The 20,157-nt window shown below is 44.7% G+C and overlaps 1 protein-coding gene across 1 annotated transcript in view; it reads right to left on the bottom strand.

Moving 5' to 3' along the window:
- The window catches only part of ZFP90 (ZFP90 zinc finger protein), a 71,714-nt gene that overhangs the window by 21,523 nt on the left and 30,034 nt on the right, over positions 1 to 20,157 (bottom strand). Inside the window, exon 5 of the mRNA XM_078063126.1 lies at positions 2,155 to 2,202. Within this exon, the coding sequence (XP_077919252.1) occupies positions 2,177 to 2,202 (26 nt within the window). The 3' untranslated portion in view covers positions 2,155 to 2,176. The remainder of the gene's footprint in view (positions 1 to 2,154; positions 2,203 to 20,157) is intronic.

Genomic DNA, 20,157 nt, shown 5'->3' on the forward strand with positions numbered 1-20,157 from the left:
AATGGAGATGGAAGCTTCCAGGTTTCGGGATGGAGCCATCAAAGCCACTTCTGTTCGAGTTTTAATAGGCGACAGCTGAAGCCAGGTTCTGACTAATTAATGATGATCAAAGTGCTCTGAAAAGATGGAGTGCTCTGCAAACGCCAAGCATGAATTATTCACAGCTGGTCTTCTTAGCCAGAGGGGAGGAGGCTGCCCAGGAGAAGAAGAACCAGATGCCCTCACTTCCTCCTCATCTTGCATGAGCCTGCGCCCTCCCGCAGGACTCAGTTTCTCAGTCCAGAAAATGGGGCTGGGAGCTCTCATTCCTTTATGCTCCTTGGCCAGGACCTGGCAGAGAGGGGCTGGCGACCTGAGTCCTGTTCCCATCAAGGCAGTACATACCCGGGCTGCCTCCACCAAACAGTAAATAATTAATAATAACAGCACCAACCCGTAGTTCAGAAGTTGGCAAACATTTTCTATAAAAGACCAGATTGTAAATATTTTAGGCTTTGCAGGCCTGTCACATTACTCATTTCTACCATTGTAGCTCAAAAGCACCACAGACAACAGGTGAAGGAATGATGCGGCTGTTCAGCGAAACTTCATTCGTGGCCCACTGAAATTTGATGTCTATATAATTTTCACATGTTGCAAAATATTATAATCCTTTTGATTTTCCCCAACCATTTAAAAACATTTAAAAAAACCACATTCTTAGTTCCTGGACTGTATAAAACAGGTGCTGCCTCAAATAATTACTATTTGATCCAGCAATGCCACTCCTCTCTCCAGAAGAAATGAAAACATACGTCCATACAAAATGTGTCCATCAAAGTTTAGAGCCACACTATTTGCAACAGCCAAAAAGTAGAAGAAAAACACACCTGTCCATCAAGTAATGAACAGAGAAACAAAATATGGTATAGCCATACCATGGAATACTGTTCAGCTGTGAAAAGGAATGAGTTTTACACGTGCTACAACGTGGATGAGGCTTAAAAACGCGCTGAGTGAAGGACAAAGGGCATACTGTAGACTAACATGGGGAGGAAATGTCTATAGGGACAGAAAGCATGGGAGTTGTTGCCTGGGGCTGCGGGGGTGTGGTGAGGCGCCTGGGGGTGGTGGCTGAAGTGCATTGGGTTTCCTTTGGGGTGATAAAATGTTCTGAAACTGATTGTGGTGATGGTAGCACAGCTCTGTGAATATACTAAAATCCACCGAAGCGTGCATTTTAAATGGGTAAACTGCGTGGTAAGTCAATTAGGTCTCAACAAAGCCGTGGAAAAGGCATGACGAGAGGTGCACTGTCGTTTGTTGACCCCGGAGGCGGCCCGTGCTTGTTTAGCCTTTCACAAAGCACCTTTCCTCATGCTGTCACAAACAGCCAGGCGTGAATCCCTTCAACCTTGGAGAAAGCCAAGGCTCAAGAAGGGACTGACTTGTTCTAGGACATAGGTGACCAATGGTGAGGTGTGAGCAGAACCCAGGTCTTTAGACTCCCTCTCTGCTGACTGCAGCCCTGATCTTCCTAGTTACATTCAGAGACGAGGTAGTCACTCCTCCAAGCCGCAGGGGAGAGGAGATGACAGGAGCAGACCCCTCCCTAGACCTGTCACTCCCTGTTCTCACTCCTCTGCCTCGCCCCCTCTCCCTCCTTTCCTTCCCAGCACTACTGAGCAAGGCTTTCCTCCTTATGCCTCACCCAGCGTCCTGGGAAGGGAGGGAAAAGAGGGGGGCTTCTCCAGAAATTCAGTCCGTATGACATATCTGGAAAAGGGCCCAGGAGGGGTAAGGAATGGGTCCAACGCTGTATAGTTGATATCTGACCTTCGATTTCCTTGACATGAGTGAAAAGAAAGAGGATTTGGGGTTGGGGTAGGATCTGAGGTAAGCAACAGCTCCATCCTGTTCCTGATTCTTTTCCCCACAAGGCTCCCAACCCCAACATCTCCTGACTCTATTTTCCAAAGGCCTCAACCACTACAAGGGGGCTAGGGTGGAGAATCTTCTTAAAAAAATTAATTGTAGAAAAATCAGGAAATAAAAGTAAATAAGGATCACCTTGGTCTCACTCCCCAGGAGTAAATATGCAGGTGACCTTGGGGAATATTTTGTGGTGGCTCTGGAGCTAGCCACCAGGGTTCAAATCCTGGGTTCATCACTTACCATCTGTGTGATCCTGGGCCGTTCATCTCTTGACCTCAGTTTCTTCACCTGTAAAATGGGAATAACAACAGCACGTACTTAAATTGTTGTGTGAGAATTAAGTGAAGTTGTAAAGCACTAAAAACAGTACATGGCCCATAGCAATACATTAATGCATTTTCCTAGAGTTCTCTACTCACATATATATTTTCTTTTTTTTTTTTTTTTAAGATTTTATTTATTTGACAGAGAGAGACACAGCAAGAGATGGAACACAAGCAGGGGGAGTGGGAGAGGGAGAAGCAGGCTTCCCGCTGAGCAAGGAACCCAATGTGGGGCTCAATCCCAGGACCCTGAGATCTTGACCTGAGCCGAAGGCAGATGCTTAACGACTGAGCCACCCAGGTGCCCCTCACATATATATTTTCTTTACAAAAAGGATATCATTCTGGATCCACTATGGATCTCTCCCCCCATCTTAAGTGAATTATTAAAATTTTTCCGTAGCATTAGAAATCCTATAGAATATCTTTCTTAAGATAGCATATACAGTATTCCATCTCCTCAAGTGGGATATTTAGGAGTGATTTTTTTTTTTAAAGACTTTATTTATTTATTTGACAGAGAGAGAGATAGTGAGAGCAGGAACACAAGCAGGGGGAGTGAGGGAGAGAGAGAAGCAGGCTTCCCGCTGAGCAGGGAGCCTGATGTGGGGCTCGATCCCAGGACCCTGGGATCATGACCTGAGCTGAAGGCAGACGCCTAACGACTGAGCCACCCAGGCGCCCCAGGAGTGATTTTTTTTTTTTTAAGATTTTATTTATTTATTTGACAGAGAGAGACAGCGAGAGAGGGAACACAAGCAGGGGGAGTGGGAGAGGGAGAAGCAGGCTTCCCACCAAGCAGGGAGCCCGATGTGGGGCTCGATCCCAGGATCCCGGGATCATGACCTGAGCCGAAGGCAGACGCTTAACGACTGAGCCACCCAGGCGCCCCAGGAGTGATTTTTTTTTAACCCCCAACCACCAAACACATTTCTCCTTGCCTTTCATCAATTCCTGCTTCAGGACAAATTCCTGGGAAATATGCTGAGTCAAAGGGTGTGCAGGTGTTGATGGCCTTTGGCACATAATGGTCAAACTGCCATTTAGAAAGGTTGAGAACTAGTTTCACTTGCACCAGCTGGAAAAAGAAGGTCCTGTTCCCTCCAGCGTCTTGCCTCCTATCATTTAGAAACATTTCCAATTTGGCCCAGAAGTGCTGTTTTCTGTCTTATTCTGATATGCAGTCCAAGCTCTTCCTAATGGTGCTCAGCTTCAGCATCTGCTCAACCCCATAATCCCTGTGGGTGGTCCTGGGTTGGTAATTAACCTCCCAGAACCAGGAGTCTCAGTAATAGTCCCTGAGTATTAGATTGCTAAAATGAGATGATAGACCTAAAAACCCAACCCAAGGCCCAATTCTCATTATTTGAGACACTAAGATTTCAGAAACAGGGATAAAGAGCCTATTTCAGAAACAGCATTTCAGAAAAGCCCTGTAGGTAACTGTGGTGCCTAGGAGGAAACTGGCCTAAGACGGGGAAGTCTTCCCAATCGGAAAAAGTCAGAAACAGCTAATGGAAAAATGGGTGAGGAACATGGGTAGATAGAGAGGTAACTTAAATGGATGCTAGTATACGAAGAGATGTTCACATTCATTAGCTATTGGGGAAATCCAAGCTAAAAGAAGCAGGAGATACCAATTTGGATAGGCAAACATTAGAAAGTTGGAAAACAGCACGAAAACATTAGAAAGTTGGAGGAAATGGGGCTCCCATGAACTACTGTGGAGTGTAGACCAATACCCTGAAACCCAGCAATTTGAGGCAAATATCCTGGGGATCTTCCCACATAACCAAGGATGTTCTCTGCTGCTGTTGCTTGTGGTAGCTGGGAATAGGAGATAAACAAATACCCCTCGATGGGAACAGATATGTGAAGTATGGAATATTTTGAACTATGGAATAATTATGCAGCAGTTCAAAACAATGAACCAGACCAGGGGTCAGTGCACAAAGGCCTATGGGCCAAGAACGATTACTACATTTTTAAATGGTGGGGGAAAAAAATCAGAAGAATATTTTGTAACACATAAAAATTCTATGAAATTCAGGGGCGCCCTGGGTGGTGGCTCAGTTGGTTAAGCGTCTGCCTTCGGCTCAGGTCATGATCCCGGAGTCCTGGGTTCGAGCCCTGCATGGGGAGCCTGCTTCTCCCTCTTCCTCTGCCCCTCCCCTTCACTTGTTCTCTCTCTCTCTCTCTCAAATAAATAAAATCTTTAAAAAGTATATTTATTAAACAGAGTTGGGGAGGAGGGGAGTCTTACACAAACCAACTATGAGACTGAACTGTGATAATTCAACTCTCTTTACTCAAGCTCCCCCTTCCCCCCAAAAGAGGGAGAGAGATCGAGAAAACAGGTTCTTTCTCCAAGACCACAAGAACCCAGCCTCGCTAACCGAGTCTGTCTCTCTCCGACAACCCTCATTCAATTCAGAGTTGACCTGCAGAGTCTTCAGAGAGCTCCAGTTCCTGGTTAAGTAGGGAAGATTTTTGCCTGCGGGAAGGGGTGTGGGGACCAGCAGAACCAGCCTGGGAAGAAAAGGCTTAGTTATTACCCAAATAGTAGTGCTGGTGGATTGCTCACCCCTCCTGCCAGGGTTCTGCCTGCTCTGGAGACAAAGGACTCTCACAGCCCAGAGCCCCGTGAACACCCCCAAGTCCAGCCTGTTGGTGGTTGGACTGAAACTCTCATTTAAAAAAAAAAAATATCCTGTGGCTCTAGGCCTTGTGACTTCTTTTATTTCTTTCTTTTAATCTTCATAAGCTGGCCAGCTACGAACCATTCTTTCTTTTTTTTTTTTTTTAAGATTTTATTTATTTATTTGAGAGAGAGAGAAGGAGCAGTGGGGCGGGGCAGGGTGGGGGGGAGAGAGAGAGAGAGAGAAGCAGACTCCCTACTGAGAGCAGGAAGCCCAATGTGGGGATCGATCCCAGAACCCAGAGATCATGACCTGAGCTGAAGGCAGACACTTAACCGATGAGCCACCCAGGTGCCCCTAAGAACCGTTATTTCAAGATGCCTAGAGAAGTGAGCTGAATAGATTGTTTTACCTCCCTGTGAAGTCACTCATTCATCCACTCAGCAAAGACTTACTGAGGACCTACTATGTGCCAGTGCTGGGGATACAGCAATGATAAAGCGGGCAAAACCCCTGTCCTCATGAGAGCTCAGAGTAATGGGAACAGACATCAGACAGTAAACAAACAAACCAACAAAGTAAAGATAAAGTAAAAAGGGGTGAAGGAAAGTTATTTTGTTATCTGGGAAAACTTGTATTTGAACTGAGACCTGAAGGTGAGAAAGACCCAGCTCACTGAAGAGCAATTCTGGAGAAGAAACAACAGGTGTAAAAGCCCTCTGGTGGGAATCAGTGGGCTGTGTTTGTGCAGATGAAGGAGGCAGGCAGGGCCCAGATCAGATAGTCACTCCTAGCTATTTGTCAAGAGTCTGGAATTTATTTTGAGGATCAGATGAAACCCGCTTCACTATCATTAATTATATGACCTCAGGCAAGTTACTTCACTCCTCTGAGCCTCAGTTTATCTATCTATAAAGTAGGGTTAATAATAACTCATTCATTGTAGTAGGCAGCCTCTAAAGTGCCCCCCAACAACCGTGCGTCCTGGCGTTCATACCCTGTGAATGTGGGCTGATTCACTTCTAACCAGTACAAGATGGCCAGAGTGATGGTGTAATCATTTCCTCTTCCTGCTGGAAAAAATCACCACAAACTCCGTGGCTTAAAACAGCACAAAGCTACAACCTTGCAATTCTGGAGGTCAGACATCGACATGGGTTTTACTGGGCTAAAGTCAAGCTGTCAGCAGGGCTGTGTTCCTTCTGGAAGTTTCCAGGGCGAATCCGTTTCCTTGTCTCTTCTAGCCTGTAGAGGATGCCTCAGTTCTTCAGCTCACAGCCCCTTCCTCATCTTCACAGTGCATCACTCCACTGCTCCCATGCCAAGTCTGCGTTTTTGTCACCAACTGTTCTGCCTGCCTCCTTCCCTGATAAGGACCCTGTCATTACATTGGGCCCATGTGCCAATGCAGGATAATCTCCCCCACTTTAACGAAATCCTTAACTTAATCTGCTAAATCTCTTCGCCATGTCAGTAACATATTCACAGGTTCTAGGGATTAGGGCTTGGACATCTTTGGGGACCATTATTTTGTCTGCCACAGATGGAATGTCACTTTTGTGATTAGGTAATAAAAGACTGTGTCTTTTGTCTCAAGTGCTTTTGTCCCCTCCCTCACTCTTTTCTCTTTTTCTTTCTTTCTCTTCCCTGCTTCACTTCCACTCTCTCTCCCTTCCCCCTTTCTTTCTTTTCATGCTCTCATCACTTTGGGGGAAGCCAGTTGCCATGACATGAGGCAGCCCTGTGGAGAGGCCCATGTGGCTAGGAACCGAAACTCCAGGAACCGAAACTCCCGGCCAACAGCTGGTGAGGAACGAGGTCTGCCAACAACCATGTTTGTGAGCTTGGAATTGGGTTCGACAGCCCCAGCCAGGCCTTGTGACGGCTACAGCTCTGGCCAATAGCTTGACTGCAGTCTCATGGGGAAACTTGAGCTTGAACCACCCAGCTAAGCAGCTCCTAGATGCATGACCCTCAGAAACCATGTGAGTGAATGTTTGTGGCTGAAGCTGCTAAATCTGGGGGGTAATTTGTAATGCAGTAATAGATAACAAATCCATTCATTCGCTGATTCAGCGTATATGTATTAAGTGCTATACTATGTACCAAGTTGTTTGAGGTGCTGGGAATACAACACCAAATAACGCAGAGAAAAATCCCTGTTCTTATGGAGTTTACATACTATTGAGGGGAGACAGACAGTAAAACATAGGAAGCCAGTAAATTACAGGATCTGTCAGAAGGTGACAATTGCTATGAGGAAAAAGTAGAGCAGAATAAGGGGGATAAATTAGTCAAGGAAGGCTTTGCTGGAAAGGTGCTCTTTGAGAAAAGACCTGAAGGAGGAGAGGGAGGAAACCATGCTCTTCACGGGGAAGAGTATTCCAGGTGAAGGGAACAGCAAGTGCAAAGGTCTTGTGGCAGGACAATGCCATGCTCTTTAAAAAGGCAGTATGGAGGGGTGCCTGGGTGGCTCAGTCACTGCGCGTCTGCCTTCAGCTTGGGTCGTGATACCAGGGTCCCGGGGTCAGGCTCAAATAAATAAATAAAATCTTAAAAAAAAAAAAAAAGGCAGTAGGGAGGCCAGTATGACTGAAGTGTACAAAGGGCAGAGTGGTGGCAGATGATGAGAGAAATGAGGTGACGATTAAAGTCAATTATGTATGTTAAGCTTTTTGAACCTAGTAGTTACTTAATAAATTAAAGCCTTTTTTAAAAAGATTTTATTTATTTATTTGACAGAGTGAGGCACAGCAAGAGAGAGAACACAAGCAGGGGGAGTGAGAGAGGGAGAAGCAGGCTTCCCGCGAAGCAGGGAGCCCGATGCGAGGCTCGATCCCAGGACCCTGGGATCATGACCTGAGCCGAAGGCAGACGCCCAACGACTGAGCCACCCAGGCGCCCCTATTCATTTATTTTCTAAAGTTATCTCTACACCTAACGTGGGGCTCAGACTCACCACCCTGAGATCAAGAGTTGCATGCTCTACTGAATGAGCCAGCCAACTGCCTGCTATACATGATTGTTCTAAGTATGTGAAATACTCTCAGGAGAACACAAAAAAGGAGTGCCCATTTAACCATGACCTACTCTAAGAAATAAAACTCAACAGCTATGAGTGAAGCCTCCTATGTGCTTTTCCCTATCCTAATCCTCTGCCCCAAACATCTCTCCTGAATGGTGTTGATCATTCCTATACATGGCTTCTTAGTTTTACTCTATATGCATGTATCCCTAGACAATCTCTAGCACTGTTTTTCAGGAAATAAATAAATAAATCTGATAAGGGATGAATATCCAGAATATATAGAGAACTCCTAAAAGTCAACAATAAAAAACCAAACAGCGCCAAAATGGGCGGAGGACTTGAACAGACATTTCTCCAAAGAAGATACATGAATGGCCAAAAAGCACATGAAAAGATGCTCAACATTGCTAACCATTAAGGAAATTCAAATCAAAACTACAAAGAGATACCACCTCACATGGATTAGGATAGCTACTATTACTATTAGAAAACAACAAGTGTTGAGGCACCTGGATGGCTCAATCAGTTAAGTAACCGGCTCTTCATTTCCGCTCAGGTCATGATCTTAGGACCCTGGGATTGGACTCCACACTCAGTGTGGAGTCTGCTTGAGGATTCTCTCTCTCTCTCTCTAAAATAAATACATCTTAAAAACAACAACAACAACATTTGTTCGTGAGGATATGGAGAACTTGGAACACTTACGCACTATTGGTGGGAATGTAAAATGGTATAGCCTCTGTGAAAAACAGTATAGAGTTTCCTCAAAAAATTAAAAAATAGAATTAGTATATGACCCAGCAATTCTACTTCTGGGTAAATATCCAAAAGAAGTGAAAGCAAGGTCTTGAAGAGATATTTGTACACCCATGTTCACAGCAGCATTATTTACAATAGCTAAAACATGGAAGCAACCTAAGTGTCCATCAACCAATGAATGGATTACCAAAATGTGGTACGTACATCCCATGGAATATTATTTGGCCTTAAAAATGAAGGAGATTCTGCAATATGCTACAATGTGGATGAATCTTGAAAACATTATGCTATGTGAAATAAGCCAGTCACAAAAAGACAAATACTGAATAATTCCACTTACATGAGGTATTTAGAGTAGTCAAAATTATAAAGAAAGTATAATGGTGGTTGCCAGGAGCTGGGGAGAGAGGAGAACAGGGAGTTATTCCTTAATAGGTACAGGGTGGGGATAGATGGTGGTGGGGGGGATGGGGGTGAATGGTGGTAATGCCTACACAACAATGGGTACGCATTTAATACTACTAAACTATATGCTTAAAAATTGTTAAGATGGCAAATTTTATGTTATGTGTATTTTAACATAACACATAAAAGAAAGAACACAATAAAAGAAAGAAGCAAAAAAGCAAATCCAGTATATGATATACATTATATTCTATATATATAATGGTAGCATTGGTATATCAATTGTATCACTCTATAATTTACTTTTTTTCACTTGACAGGTTATTTCTAAGATTTATCCACCATGATAAATCTTTTTTCATTTTTTTTTGCTGCTGTATAATATTCCATTGCATGAATATATTACAATTTAAAATGTTTTAGAATTATAACCATGCCATTATCACATGCAACAAAATTATCAGTAAATTTTAAATATTATCTATACCTAATCCACATTAAAATCTCCCCAATTACCTCAAAGATGTCTTTTTACAATTAGTTCATTCATATCAGGATTCACATAAGATCCACTCAATGTCTGTGGCCATATGTCTCTTAAATCTTTTATTCTAAAACAATCTTTCCTTCTCCTCCCTACACATACCATAACATAGATTGTTAGAGAAACTGTGATATTTGTCTGACATCCTGGATTTAGCTGGTTGCTTCTAATAGTGTCTTGATCCGATTCAGTTTTTTGGTGGGGAGATAAAAGGAAGGATAGGAAATTCACAAATAGCCCAGTGGCCAAACTTAGTAGGTCACCAATATGGTACAAGTCTACAAGACAGGCTTCCTGACAATGATGTAATGGGAAACAGATAACAAGGCCTATGTAGGATTTTACCAAAAGGGATGTACCTGAATCTAACCATGAAGAATAAATAAGACAAGTTCAGATTGTGGAATTTTCTACAACTTGCCTGGATTCTTCAAAAATGTCATGAAAGAAAAAATGAGACGAACACTGATAGGATCCTGGATCACAAACAAAACTACAGCCATACAGGATATAACTAGACCAACTGGGGAAATTTAAATACGGAACTGTGTATCAATAGTGAAATATATCAATGTGTAGTTTCTTAGTGATAATAGCATTGTGGCTGTGTGGGAGAATATCCTTGTTCTTAGGAGATGCAGGCTTAAGTATTCAGGGGTAAAGTGTCAGAATGTCTCTGCAAGTAACTCTTACATAATTCAGCCAAAAATAAAATGTATGGGTGTGTATAAATAATCTGGTAAAGTGTTATTGACAATTGATGAACACAGATGAAAGGTGCAAGGATGTTTGTTCATCGCACAATTTTAAAGACATTTCTATTGGTTTGAAAATTTTTAAAAGAAGTCTTGAGGAAAAAAAAAAACACCCTTTGCTCTCAGAGCTGCTGGGCACCCCCTGCATTATTACAACAGGGGCGCCTTGGGTTCATGGGTCCTAACTATAGCCGACATTGACGCCAATCTCCCTTTTTGCCGCGTACTCCCGCTCACCCACCCCAGTTGCAGGAGCCTTGGTTAGAGGTCTCAAGGGCCGGTACCTCGTTCCACGCTGTGAAATTCCAAACACTGGAGAAGGAAGAAAAGGAGAGGAAGGCTGGCAAACAGGCTCACTCCCTCTAGGCTCTGCCTCGTCCCTGGCGCCCTCCGCAGTCTGGCACCGCCCCCTGGTGGCCACCTGCATGCATGTGGCTCGCCCGCCAGGAGGTGGGCAGGGCTGTGCAGCCCTCGCTCCTACCAGGACACTCCTGGGGAGAGCTCTCCCCACTGAAGGCTAGCGCCCCAATAATCCCAGCCTGTTCGCCCTGGAACCGCACATTTCTTTTTTAAAGATTTATTTATTCATTTGAGAGAGAGAGAGAGAGCGCGGGGTGGGGCAGCGGGAGGGAGAGAAACTTTAGCCGACTGCTCGCTGAGCTGAGAGCCCCATATGGGGCTGGATCTCATGATCCTGAGATCACGATCTGATCCAAAACCAAGAGTGGGAAGCTCAACTGACTGCACCACCCAGGGGGCCCTAGGACCTCACATTTTAAAGAACAGCGACCAGGAGTCCAGCACGATGCAAAAAGTGCTTTACAGATGTTAACTCAGTTAATCCTCACAGTATCAGCCCTTACAGGCGGGACTATGGCAGCCCCCATTTTTTTTTCTTTAAAGATTTTATTTGTCAGAGAGAGAGAGAGAGAGAAGGATACAGAGCACAAGCTGGGGGAGAGGCAGGCACAGTGAGAGGGAGAAACAGGCTCCCCCATGAGCAGGGAGACAGTTGGAGGACCCCATCCCAGGACTCTGGGATCACGACCTGAGCCAAAGGCAGACGCTTAACCGACTGAGCCACCCAGGTGTCCCTGGCAGCCCCCATTTTAAGAACAAACTGAGAAGCAGAGAGGGGAGGTGAAGTGCACAAAAGACTGGACAGCTAGTGTCACATTTTCTAACTCAGGTCCAATGCTGTGCCCATTACAGCCCAGTTGCTTCCAATGATGATGTAATGATAATTACAAAATAGTGGCAAGACACATCTATAGTGCTATGAGCTACGCACTGTGCAACATGTTAACTCATTTAGTCCACAACAACCCTAGGGGGTAGGTTCTAGTAATGTACCCATTTTACAGTTTAAGAAATTGAGGTACAGAGAGTATTAAGAATGTTGTCCCAGGTCACTCAAAAGAGCAAAGAGTATTGACTGGGAAGGCATCAAGGAGACTTGGAATTGTCCATTAGCTCTGTTCATAAATCTTTTGAGCACCTACTAGGTGCAGGACCCTGAGCTAAGACCTGAATGTGCAACACAGAGGAAGACAAAACAATGCTATTATCTTGAAACATGAAAAAAATTGCAAAGAACAAATCTATTTACAAGATGTATTACTGACCACTTCCGGGGGAGAAGAGGATAATTTAAGCACATACAAACATTGTCACTGCAACCTGCCAGCAGAGGTAACACACTGCTAAGTCCTAATTTAAGGCTTGGCTGAATATGTGCTTTGAAGAAAAGTAAAAAGGTACTGCCATTCTCTTAAGAAATTCAGAAAAGGGGGGCACCTGGGTGGCTCAGTCAGTTAAGTGTCTGCCTTCGGCTCAGGTCATGATCCCAGGGTCCTGGGATCGAGCCCCACATCGGGCTCCCTGCTCGGCGGGAAGCCTGCTTCTCCCTCTCCCACTCCCCCTGCTTGTGTTCCCTCTCTTGCTGCGTCTCTGTCAAATAAATAAAATCTTAAAAAAATTCAGAAAAGGTGTAGCATTTTATCTTTCTTTTTTTAAAGACATTTATTTTTTTTAGCGGGGGGAGAGGGGCAGAGGGAGAGAATCTCAAGAGGACTCCACATTGAGTGCAGGGCCCCATGTGGGGCTTGATCTCATGACCCTGAGATCATGACCCGAGCCAAAACCGAGTCAGACGCTTAACTGACTGAGCCACCCAGCCACACCTCTTCTTTCTTTTTTCTTTCCTTCCTTCTGCGAGACCCCAGGGAGAAGGGGCCATCTCAAGAAGCCGGGTCTAGGGCGCCTGGGTGGCTCAGTGGTTAAGTGTCTGCCTTCGGCTCAGGTCATGATCCCAGGGCCCTGGGATCGAGCCCCGCATCGGGCTCCCTGCTCAGCAGGAAGCCTGCTTCTCCCTCTCCCACTCCCCCTGCTTGTGTTCCCTCTCTCGCTGTCTCTCTGTCAAATAAATAAATAAAATCTTAAAAAAAAAAAAAAGAAGCCGGGTCTAGAGCCCACCACAAGGGCGCCCACACTACACTGTCCCTGCTGCTGGGACTGGAGCCCACTCTCAGGACCAGCCCAGCGCCACCCCTCCCTGCCAACGCACTTTGATTTCTTTTCAGCTTAAGTTGTCAAACAAAATACTTGTAGAAATTTTGTAGAAAAATGAAGAGCACAAGGTTTTATTTTCATTTAAAAAAAACCACTTTATTAAGGTATTACTGACATACTTTAGCTGTACATAGTGTACACATGCTGAGTTTATCATTTTCTTTGTATTGAAACTGACAATGTTACAATGTTTTATTAGTTCCAGGTGTACAGCATATTGATTCAGGGCTAACCTCGATTAGTGTAGTCACCTATAACATTATTACAATATTACAGACTATATTCCTTATGCTGTACTTTTCATTTCCCTCACTTATTTTTTTAAAAGATTTTATTTACTTGAGTGAGAGAGAGAGAGCATGAGCAGGGAGAGGGCAGAGGGAGAGGGAGAAGCAGACTCCCTGCTCAGCAGGGAGCCCATCACGGGGCTCGATCCCAGGACCCAGGGACATGATCTGAGCCAAAGGCAGACGCTTAACCAACTGAGCCACCCAGGCACCCCTCCCTGACTTTGTAACTGGAAGTTTGTATCTCTTTTTTTTTTTTTTTTTGGAAGTTTGTATCTCTTAATCCTCTTTATCTGTTTTGCCCATCCCTGCCCCAACACCCACCCCCCACCTCTGGCAACCACCAGTTTTCTCTGTATTTAAGGGTCTGGAGTATCATTTTCATTCCTGCTATTCTTGTTACTACTTTGGTCTATATCCTCCATGAAATGTTGTTTGGACATATTTGAGGAAGGGATAAGGCTAGAAAAATTGGCTAAGAGTTTGAATAAACTGGAGGAGAGTGCTTGAAAAACAAAACAAACAGAGCATCCCTAAAAGTAGCTCTATTTGATAACCTAGATTAGCAGTACTCAGAGTGTGGTCCCTGGACCAGCAGTGTCATCCAGTTCCATCATCTGGAACTTTTTGGATCTGCAAATGCTCTGGAACATACCTGCTGAGTAAGAAAATAGAAGGCTGGGGCCCAGAAATCTGTTTCAACCAGTGCTCCAAGAGATTCTCACCTATGTTCAAATTTGAAAACCACTGTACTACACAATGACCAAATCTGTGAATTCAGTGACATTTAAAAAAAATGAACTTATATTTCCCTAGTCATAACATTTACTTGTATTTGAGGCATAGTGGAAAGAGGAGCCTGGTGTGGGGACACAGTTTTCCTACCCACCATCTCTCCTTGAAGTAACAGGTGTAGTATGATTTAGAAGTATCCAGATAGGTTAGGCAATGTCATGGATGTGGTTCCTTAATCCCCACCCCCCAAAGTGTTTGTGTTGTGAAACTGGAAAACAAATTTAAAGGGGAAAAGGACCAAAAATGTCTTTCCTGACACCTGATTTGGCCTGGCTAAAGGTAGGAGTGGATGGGCATAGAGGAAAGGGTTCCTGTAACATGTGCGAGATCCTCCTTAACTGAGCACCCTGGAGCCCCCAGGAAGGGTTCCCAACCCTCTGTCCCTTGTCCTCTTCTCCCCATCCCTTTCTGCTCTCCTTTTGACCCCCCTAGGGCCCTTTTTCTCCAGTCCCAGATTTTTACTCCCCACCTTTCCCTGCACCCCACCCCCAACATAAGCTCCTGGGTCTGCAGTTGCTGACTCATCAGCACAGAGGTCATCACCTCCTTTTGAGCCCTACGTGCCCCTTTAAGGACCTCAGTGGCAGAGGACAGAGACCACGCAGGTGAAGGAGGATGTGCAGAATCCTGCAGGGCCTGCAGTGTTTCATAAAGCTCCCTAATATGGAAGCTGTTTTTGTCCCACGGAAGGGCCCCAAGTCCACAACCTTCTTTGCAGACTTACCACTGCTGTTCTGCTCGGTTGCTGGGTCTTTGAGTCAGTGAAGTCACCCCCACCTCTGAATTGGATCCCTGAACCAAGAAATGCCACTGACCTGGCAAACTCTGGGGAACGTCACACATAACAGGGGAGGCAAAGGAGTGCTTTTCTCTCCCTGCCTTTGGCTCAGTTTCCTTGCTGGATTCCTGCCCCTTTGCCACCCACTCTGGTGGACACGGACTATTTTTGGGCAGGAGTGCGGTAGGTGAAAGCCACCTCTTTCCAGAAGCGTGGAACTGCTTCTAGGTTAGGTCGGAGATGGTGAGGCAGGGTGTCTGTGGCTGTGGCATCCTGGGATTTCTCTGGGCTAGAGTTGGCATCCAGCCCATTACCCTCTGGTTCAAGCCTGGGTCAAAGATGAAACTTCATCCCTCCAATGACCCCTCAAGGAAGAGTCAAATTGCCCACTGAGACTCCTCAGCTGGATGTGCTGCATTTGTGGATGTGCAGGGGGCTCTTGACAAGTTCTTTCGCACTTTCTGAATTAGTATTTTTTTTTTTTTATTTTGCTCCATCCACTAGCTTGTTAGATACCTGTGGCGTTTTGACCATTCTTCCAGTATTTTCTCTGCAAAGGTAAAATGTCTTTTTTTTCCTTTTGCTGTTTCTAATGTTTTCTAGTCTTTTGTTTTTCAACTGTTTTACAACGCTGTGACTAGGTACCATCAACTGTCCCTCTGGGAGAGGAGGCATGGAGAATGTTGGGCTTATCTCAGTGAGCTCCCCTTCTCTTTGATATCTTGGATCCTCAACTCCTGGCTGCTTTGGGAGCTCTCCAATGCTTTCAAGTATATATACACACACACACACACACACAAATATATATGTATACAATATATATACACATATATACTATATATATACAAATATATATGTATAAATAATATATATATTTGTATTTTATCCAGCTCTTCTAGCTATTTCTAGTAGAAATGTTAGTTTATGACAAGCTATTCTGTTATAGCTAGCAATGGAAGCATCTCTGTCTTGGATTTTAATTCTGTATGTTTAAAGACTTATAAATATTATTATTGTTTTATACAGTTAATCATTTATTCACATTTGACCACTTTCTTTGGGCTTTATTCTTTCTTGTGTCTCTGACCATCCATCTGGGATTATTTTCCTTTTGTATGAAATACAGTGTTTAGAATTTCCTTTCCTTAGTTAGGGTCTGCTCATGATGAAATTCCTGTTTTTAGTTTTATAAAAGGGACTTGTGTCTCCATTCCTGAAAATATTTTTGCTATACAGAGTTCTAGGTAGGCACATATTTTAAGTACAATGAAGATATCATTCCTCATTCATATGGCTTTTATTAATCCTATTGGGAAGTCAGATGTTACTTCTCTGAAGTTAACTGATCTTTTTGTCTAATTGCTTATAAGATTTTACTTACCCTCTATCTTCTATTGTTTCACCATGATGTACATAGTTGTGGATTTATTTTTATTTATCCTCTTCTAGTTTCATTGGGCTTCTTGAATCTATAGCTTGGTATGTCTTTCATCAGTTCTGGAAAACTCTTAGCCATTAACTCTTCAAATATTTCTTATAGTTTTTATTTTCCTCTGGGAATCTGGTTAAACTTATGTTGGACTTTCCTGCCCAATGATTTCATGTGTTTTACTTAGTCTTATTTCTGACTCTTCTGTCTCTTCATCTCACTGTCTCTGCCCACCAGTTTCTTGACATGTTCTTACCTATATTCCAGCTGATTAATTATTTTGTGTAATTTGCTGTTAAACACAGTTTTTAAATTTTTAATTAGCTATTTTTTAATGTTTGGTCATTTTTCCAAATCTGATATGTCAATTTCTTAAGCTTTCGTGGTTTTGTAGATATTTTCTAGCTTGTTTTTTCTCTTTAAAAATACGAAAAACTGCTATTTTATTCTCTTTCTCTGATAAATCTAGAATCTGAAATTTTTGTGTATTTGTTTTCTATTATTTCTGCCTGTTTTTTCATGATGTCTTACTTCCTTGTTTGTCTGGTTATCTTTGAGAATGTGCTGGAAGTTACTAAGAAAGGGGGTGTATGTGAACACTCTGATGTCTGAGATGACAATACCTTTCCCTAAAGTATTTCTATAAGGTACTATATTTTCATTCGCTTCTGTCAACACCTGGGCACACCACTAGTCTGGTCCATACTGAAGGCTCAGGTTCCTTACACCTCCAAGATAACATGAATTTGGGATACATGTCTATGCCAGGGCTTATCTCCAGTTCAACATTTTCTTGAGGGTACCTTCATTTGTGGGGTCCTGTTCAAACGTGGGGTGATTCTTCAGACTCCCAGTTTTCAGCACTTTTATACTTTTGTTGAGAGAGAGAGAGCAGGAGAGGGGCAGAGGGAAAATGAGAGAATCTTAAGCAGGCTCCAAGCCCAGCATAGAGCCTGATGTGGGGCTCGATCTCACAACCAGCTCAGGTTATACTCCATGGAAGAGGTGGCCCTAATTACCTAGACCACCATTATTGGGAGTGTGGCCCTTCACTTAGGGCTTCATCATTTTCACTCCGGCCTACCTGCCCAGGACCGTTCCTATCCAGAATAAGGGAGCGGAAAGGCGGAGGGAGAGGAGGAGATGGTGTCTCTGTTTTTAGGACCTTGTTTCAGTGGAGTAGAAACACACTTCCTCGGGAAAACCCACACTTTTTCAGAGAGATAAGATATGGTTACCTGGAGTTTCTCCACTTACCTAGACAATCTCATATGATTCAACTTATCCCCATTTTGTCGGGTAGGTCACATGATAGGAGGTGGCAGTGCCCAGCCTCTGGGCAAAGCGCGGGAGAAGAGGGGCGGGGCCCGGCCTGGGGTGTTCTGGCCATGGGACACCGGAGCCGGACGCTGGGCGCACGTCGCACACCCACCCAAACTCTTGCTCATCTGCGCTCCGTGCACGAAACACTGCACAAGCCCAAGCAAACTGGAACTGAAGGCACGGGTGCACAACCTCACTCCTCTCCCTCGTGCGCCGAGCGCGGGCGTCAGCGGCGGAAGACGTCAGCTACGGAGGCGGAAGTGCGCCACCGCCAAGGCTTTCGGGGAATGTAGTCTCCAGCCGCGCCGCGCAACCCGGGAACTCGGAGGCCGGGTGTCCGCGGGCGTGCGGACCGCGCCTCCCACCTATCGCTCGTGAAATGTGGGGGGATGCAAGTGGGCTTCCTTTGACACCTCTTTAAATGCAACACCCAGCTCTTCCTGTTATTAATTCCGAAATTTGGTGGTACAAACCCTTCTAACCCGTGTGGTGTCACCAATAAGCGGCCTTCTTACCCCGCGACGCTCTCAGATACCCCATTAGGATCCCTTAACCTAAGGGAAAGCAAATTTGCGCTTACTTACGGATATTGAAACTTAGTCTAGGCCGCTTTAAAACTCCAAACTCATACCTTATTTTCAGATGCCCGAACGCCCTGACCGCTTTTCCGCGCGTGGGTCAGGGGCGAATGAAGGAGAAAGAAGGTGAGGTCCGCCAGGATGGTCCTGTTCAGGGGCCGGTGGCTTGCTGGGCAGGAGTCTCCTCACTGGGAAGATGCGTGGCTGTCACCGCAGCCCCAAGTGTTCATTTACAGCGGGGCAGTCTCCTTTCTCTTTGGCCCCATGCAGTTCTCACCTTTAACCCCTCTCCAGGTGGGTCATCACCTAACAGTCACTGGGACACAGCCCTATGGCTCCTGCCACCCTATCTTCCCTTTTCTGGGAGCCCCAGGCACAGAGTAGAGGTTTGTCCCGGTTTTCGAGCACCACTCCAGCTTCTCGTTTGGTTAGCTCCCCATTCATTCTCAAGGCTCTTGGTTTCGACCATCACTTACATGGTCAGCTCTTCAGAGCTAGTGAAATCCTGTCTTGTGATCTTGGCAGCAAAGAAAACAGATGGAGTGGTCCTATCCCTTGCTTCCTAGGCACAACACAAACTCGGACCCTTAGAGGGCTTCATGCTCTCCTGGTAGGGGCTACTCTAGCAGCAGCTGCCCCTCCTTCAGAAATCTCCAGTTTCAGGCCCCTGCCTGTGTTTGATTCCTCCCCACCCCCTTACCACCCCATATACACTCTTCAGGGGGACATGGCTAGCTATCCCAAGAAGAAGGGGGCCTGTGGTTTTGCTGGAGTGGATACACCAAGCTCCAGTGATTTCAGATGCCCCCAAGTTATTCTCTTGGTACCTGAGTCCCCTAGTCCTGCGGAGAGGGCAGAGGCCTCACCCCAGGAGCATAGGGCCCCTCTCCTCTGGATCTGAACCTTGTTATATGCTAACATGTCAGTGGAGGCCCAAGAGCAAGAGGTTCTGTAAATCTTACAATGCCTAGAGACTCCTGTGGGACAGGATGTCCAGGCCTTAAAGTACCCTTTAAAACGCAGGGGAACATGAGATTTTGCTTTTGGGGTCTTATCAGCAACGCCAAGCCAACAGAAAAGAGCCTGTCAAAATCCTGTCATAACTCTTCTGAAAACAAGCATTAAAATTCAAGAACAATTGCTAATTGCTAGTTTCTTAATGCACACAGTAAAACAAAAACCCCATTAATTATTACAATTAATACTTATCTGTCGAGAGCACAATAAAATACCATGTATATTTTAGGTCCAAATTTCTCAGTTCCTTTATCCATTAAAATGTTTGTCAAAAAATGTGTCCAAAAAAAGTGTTTTTCCAAAATTACAGGGTTTTTACTGAAATTAGCAAAAATCAGTTTTCTTCTTCCACCAACTCCTGCAAGTAATCACTTGGGTTCTGTATCTACTACAGAAGTCTTCTGCTCTGCTCCCTTGCCCTTCCCCCCACCTTTTTTTTTTTAAGATCTTTATTTATTTATCAGAGAGAGAGGGAGAGAGCACAAGCAAGGGGAGCGGCAGGCAGAGGGAGAAGCAGGCTCCTTGCTGAGCAGGGACCCCGATGTGAGACTTGATTCCGGGAACCTGGGATCATGACCTGGGCCAAAGGCAGACGCTCAACCAACTGAGCCACCCAGGCATCCCACCCCCTTCTTTTTCATTGGTCCCTAAAGACATTTATAGGGAATGGCAATGACTTTGCTTGATCTTGACAGTGCCAAGACCCTTTTCTTCGTTCTTAGGCTTAGATCAGGTTCTCACCCTTGAGAAAATGAATGCCTATTTTCCTTCTCCTAAATCCTTCGGGCATTCTGGATGTACAGGTCAAATAGGCTCCTGCCCTGAGGGGAACCAAGCAGGTGGCTTTATGAGCTCAGAGACCCGTTAAGGGCAAGGAGGCTAACTTTAACTGTAAAAGAATTTGAACATTCAGAGATGCACACAGGACAAATATCTATGCAACATCCTCTTTTAACAAATGTTAATGTTTTGCCATGTTTGCTTTTAAAAAAGAGAAATAAGGGGCGCCTGA

Source organism: Halichoerus grypus, chromosome 15 (assembly GCF_964656455.1).
Source record: "Halichoerus grypus chromosome 15, mHalGry1.hap1.1, whole genome shotgun sequence".
Taxonomy (NCBI): Eukaryota; Metazoa; Chordata; class Mammalia; order Carnivora; family Phocidae; genus Halichoerus; species Halichoerus grypus.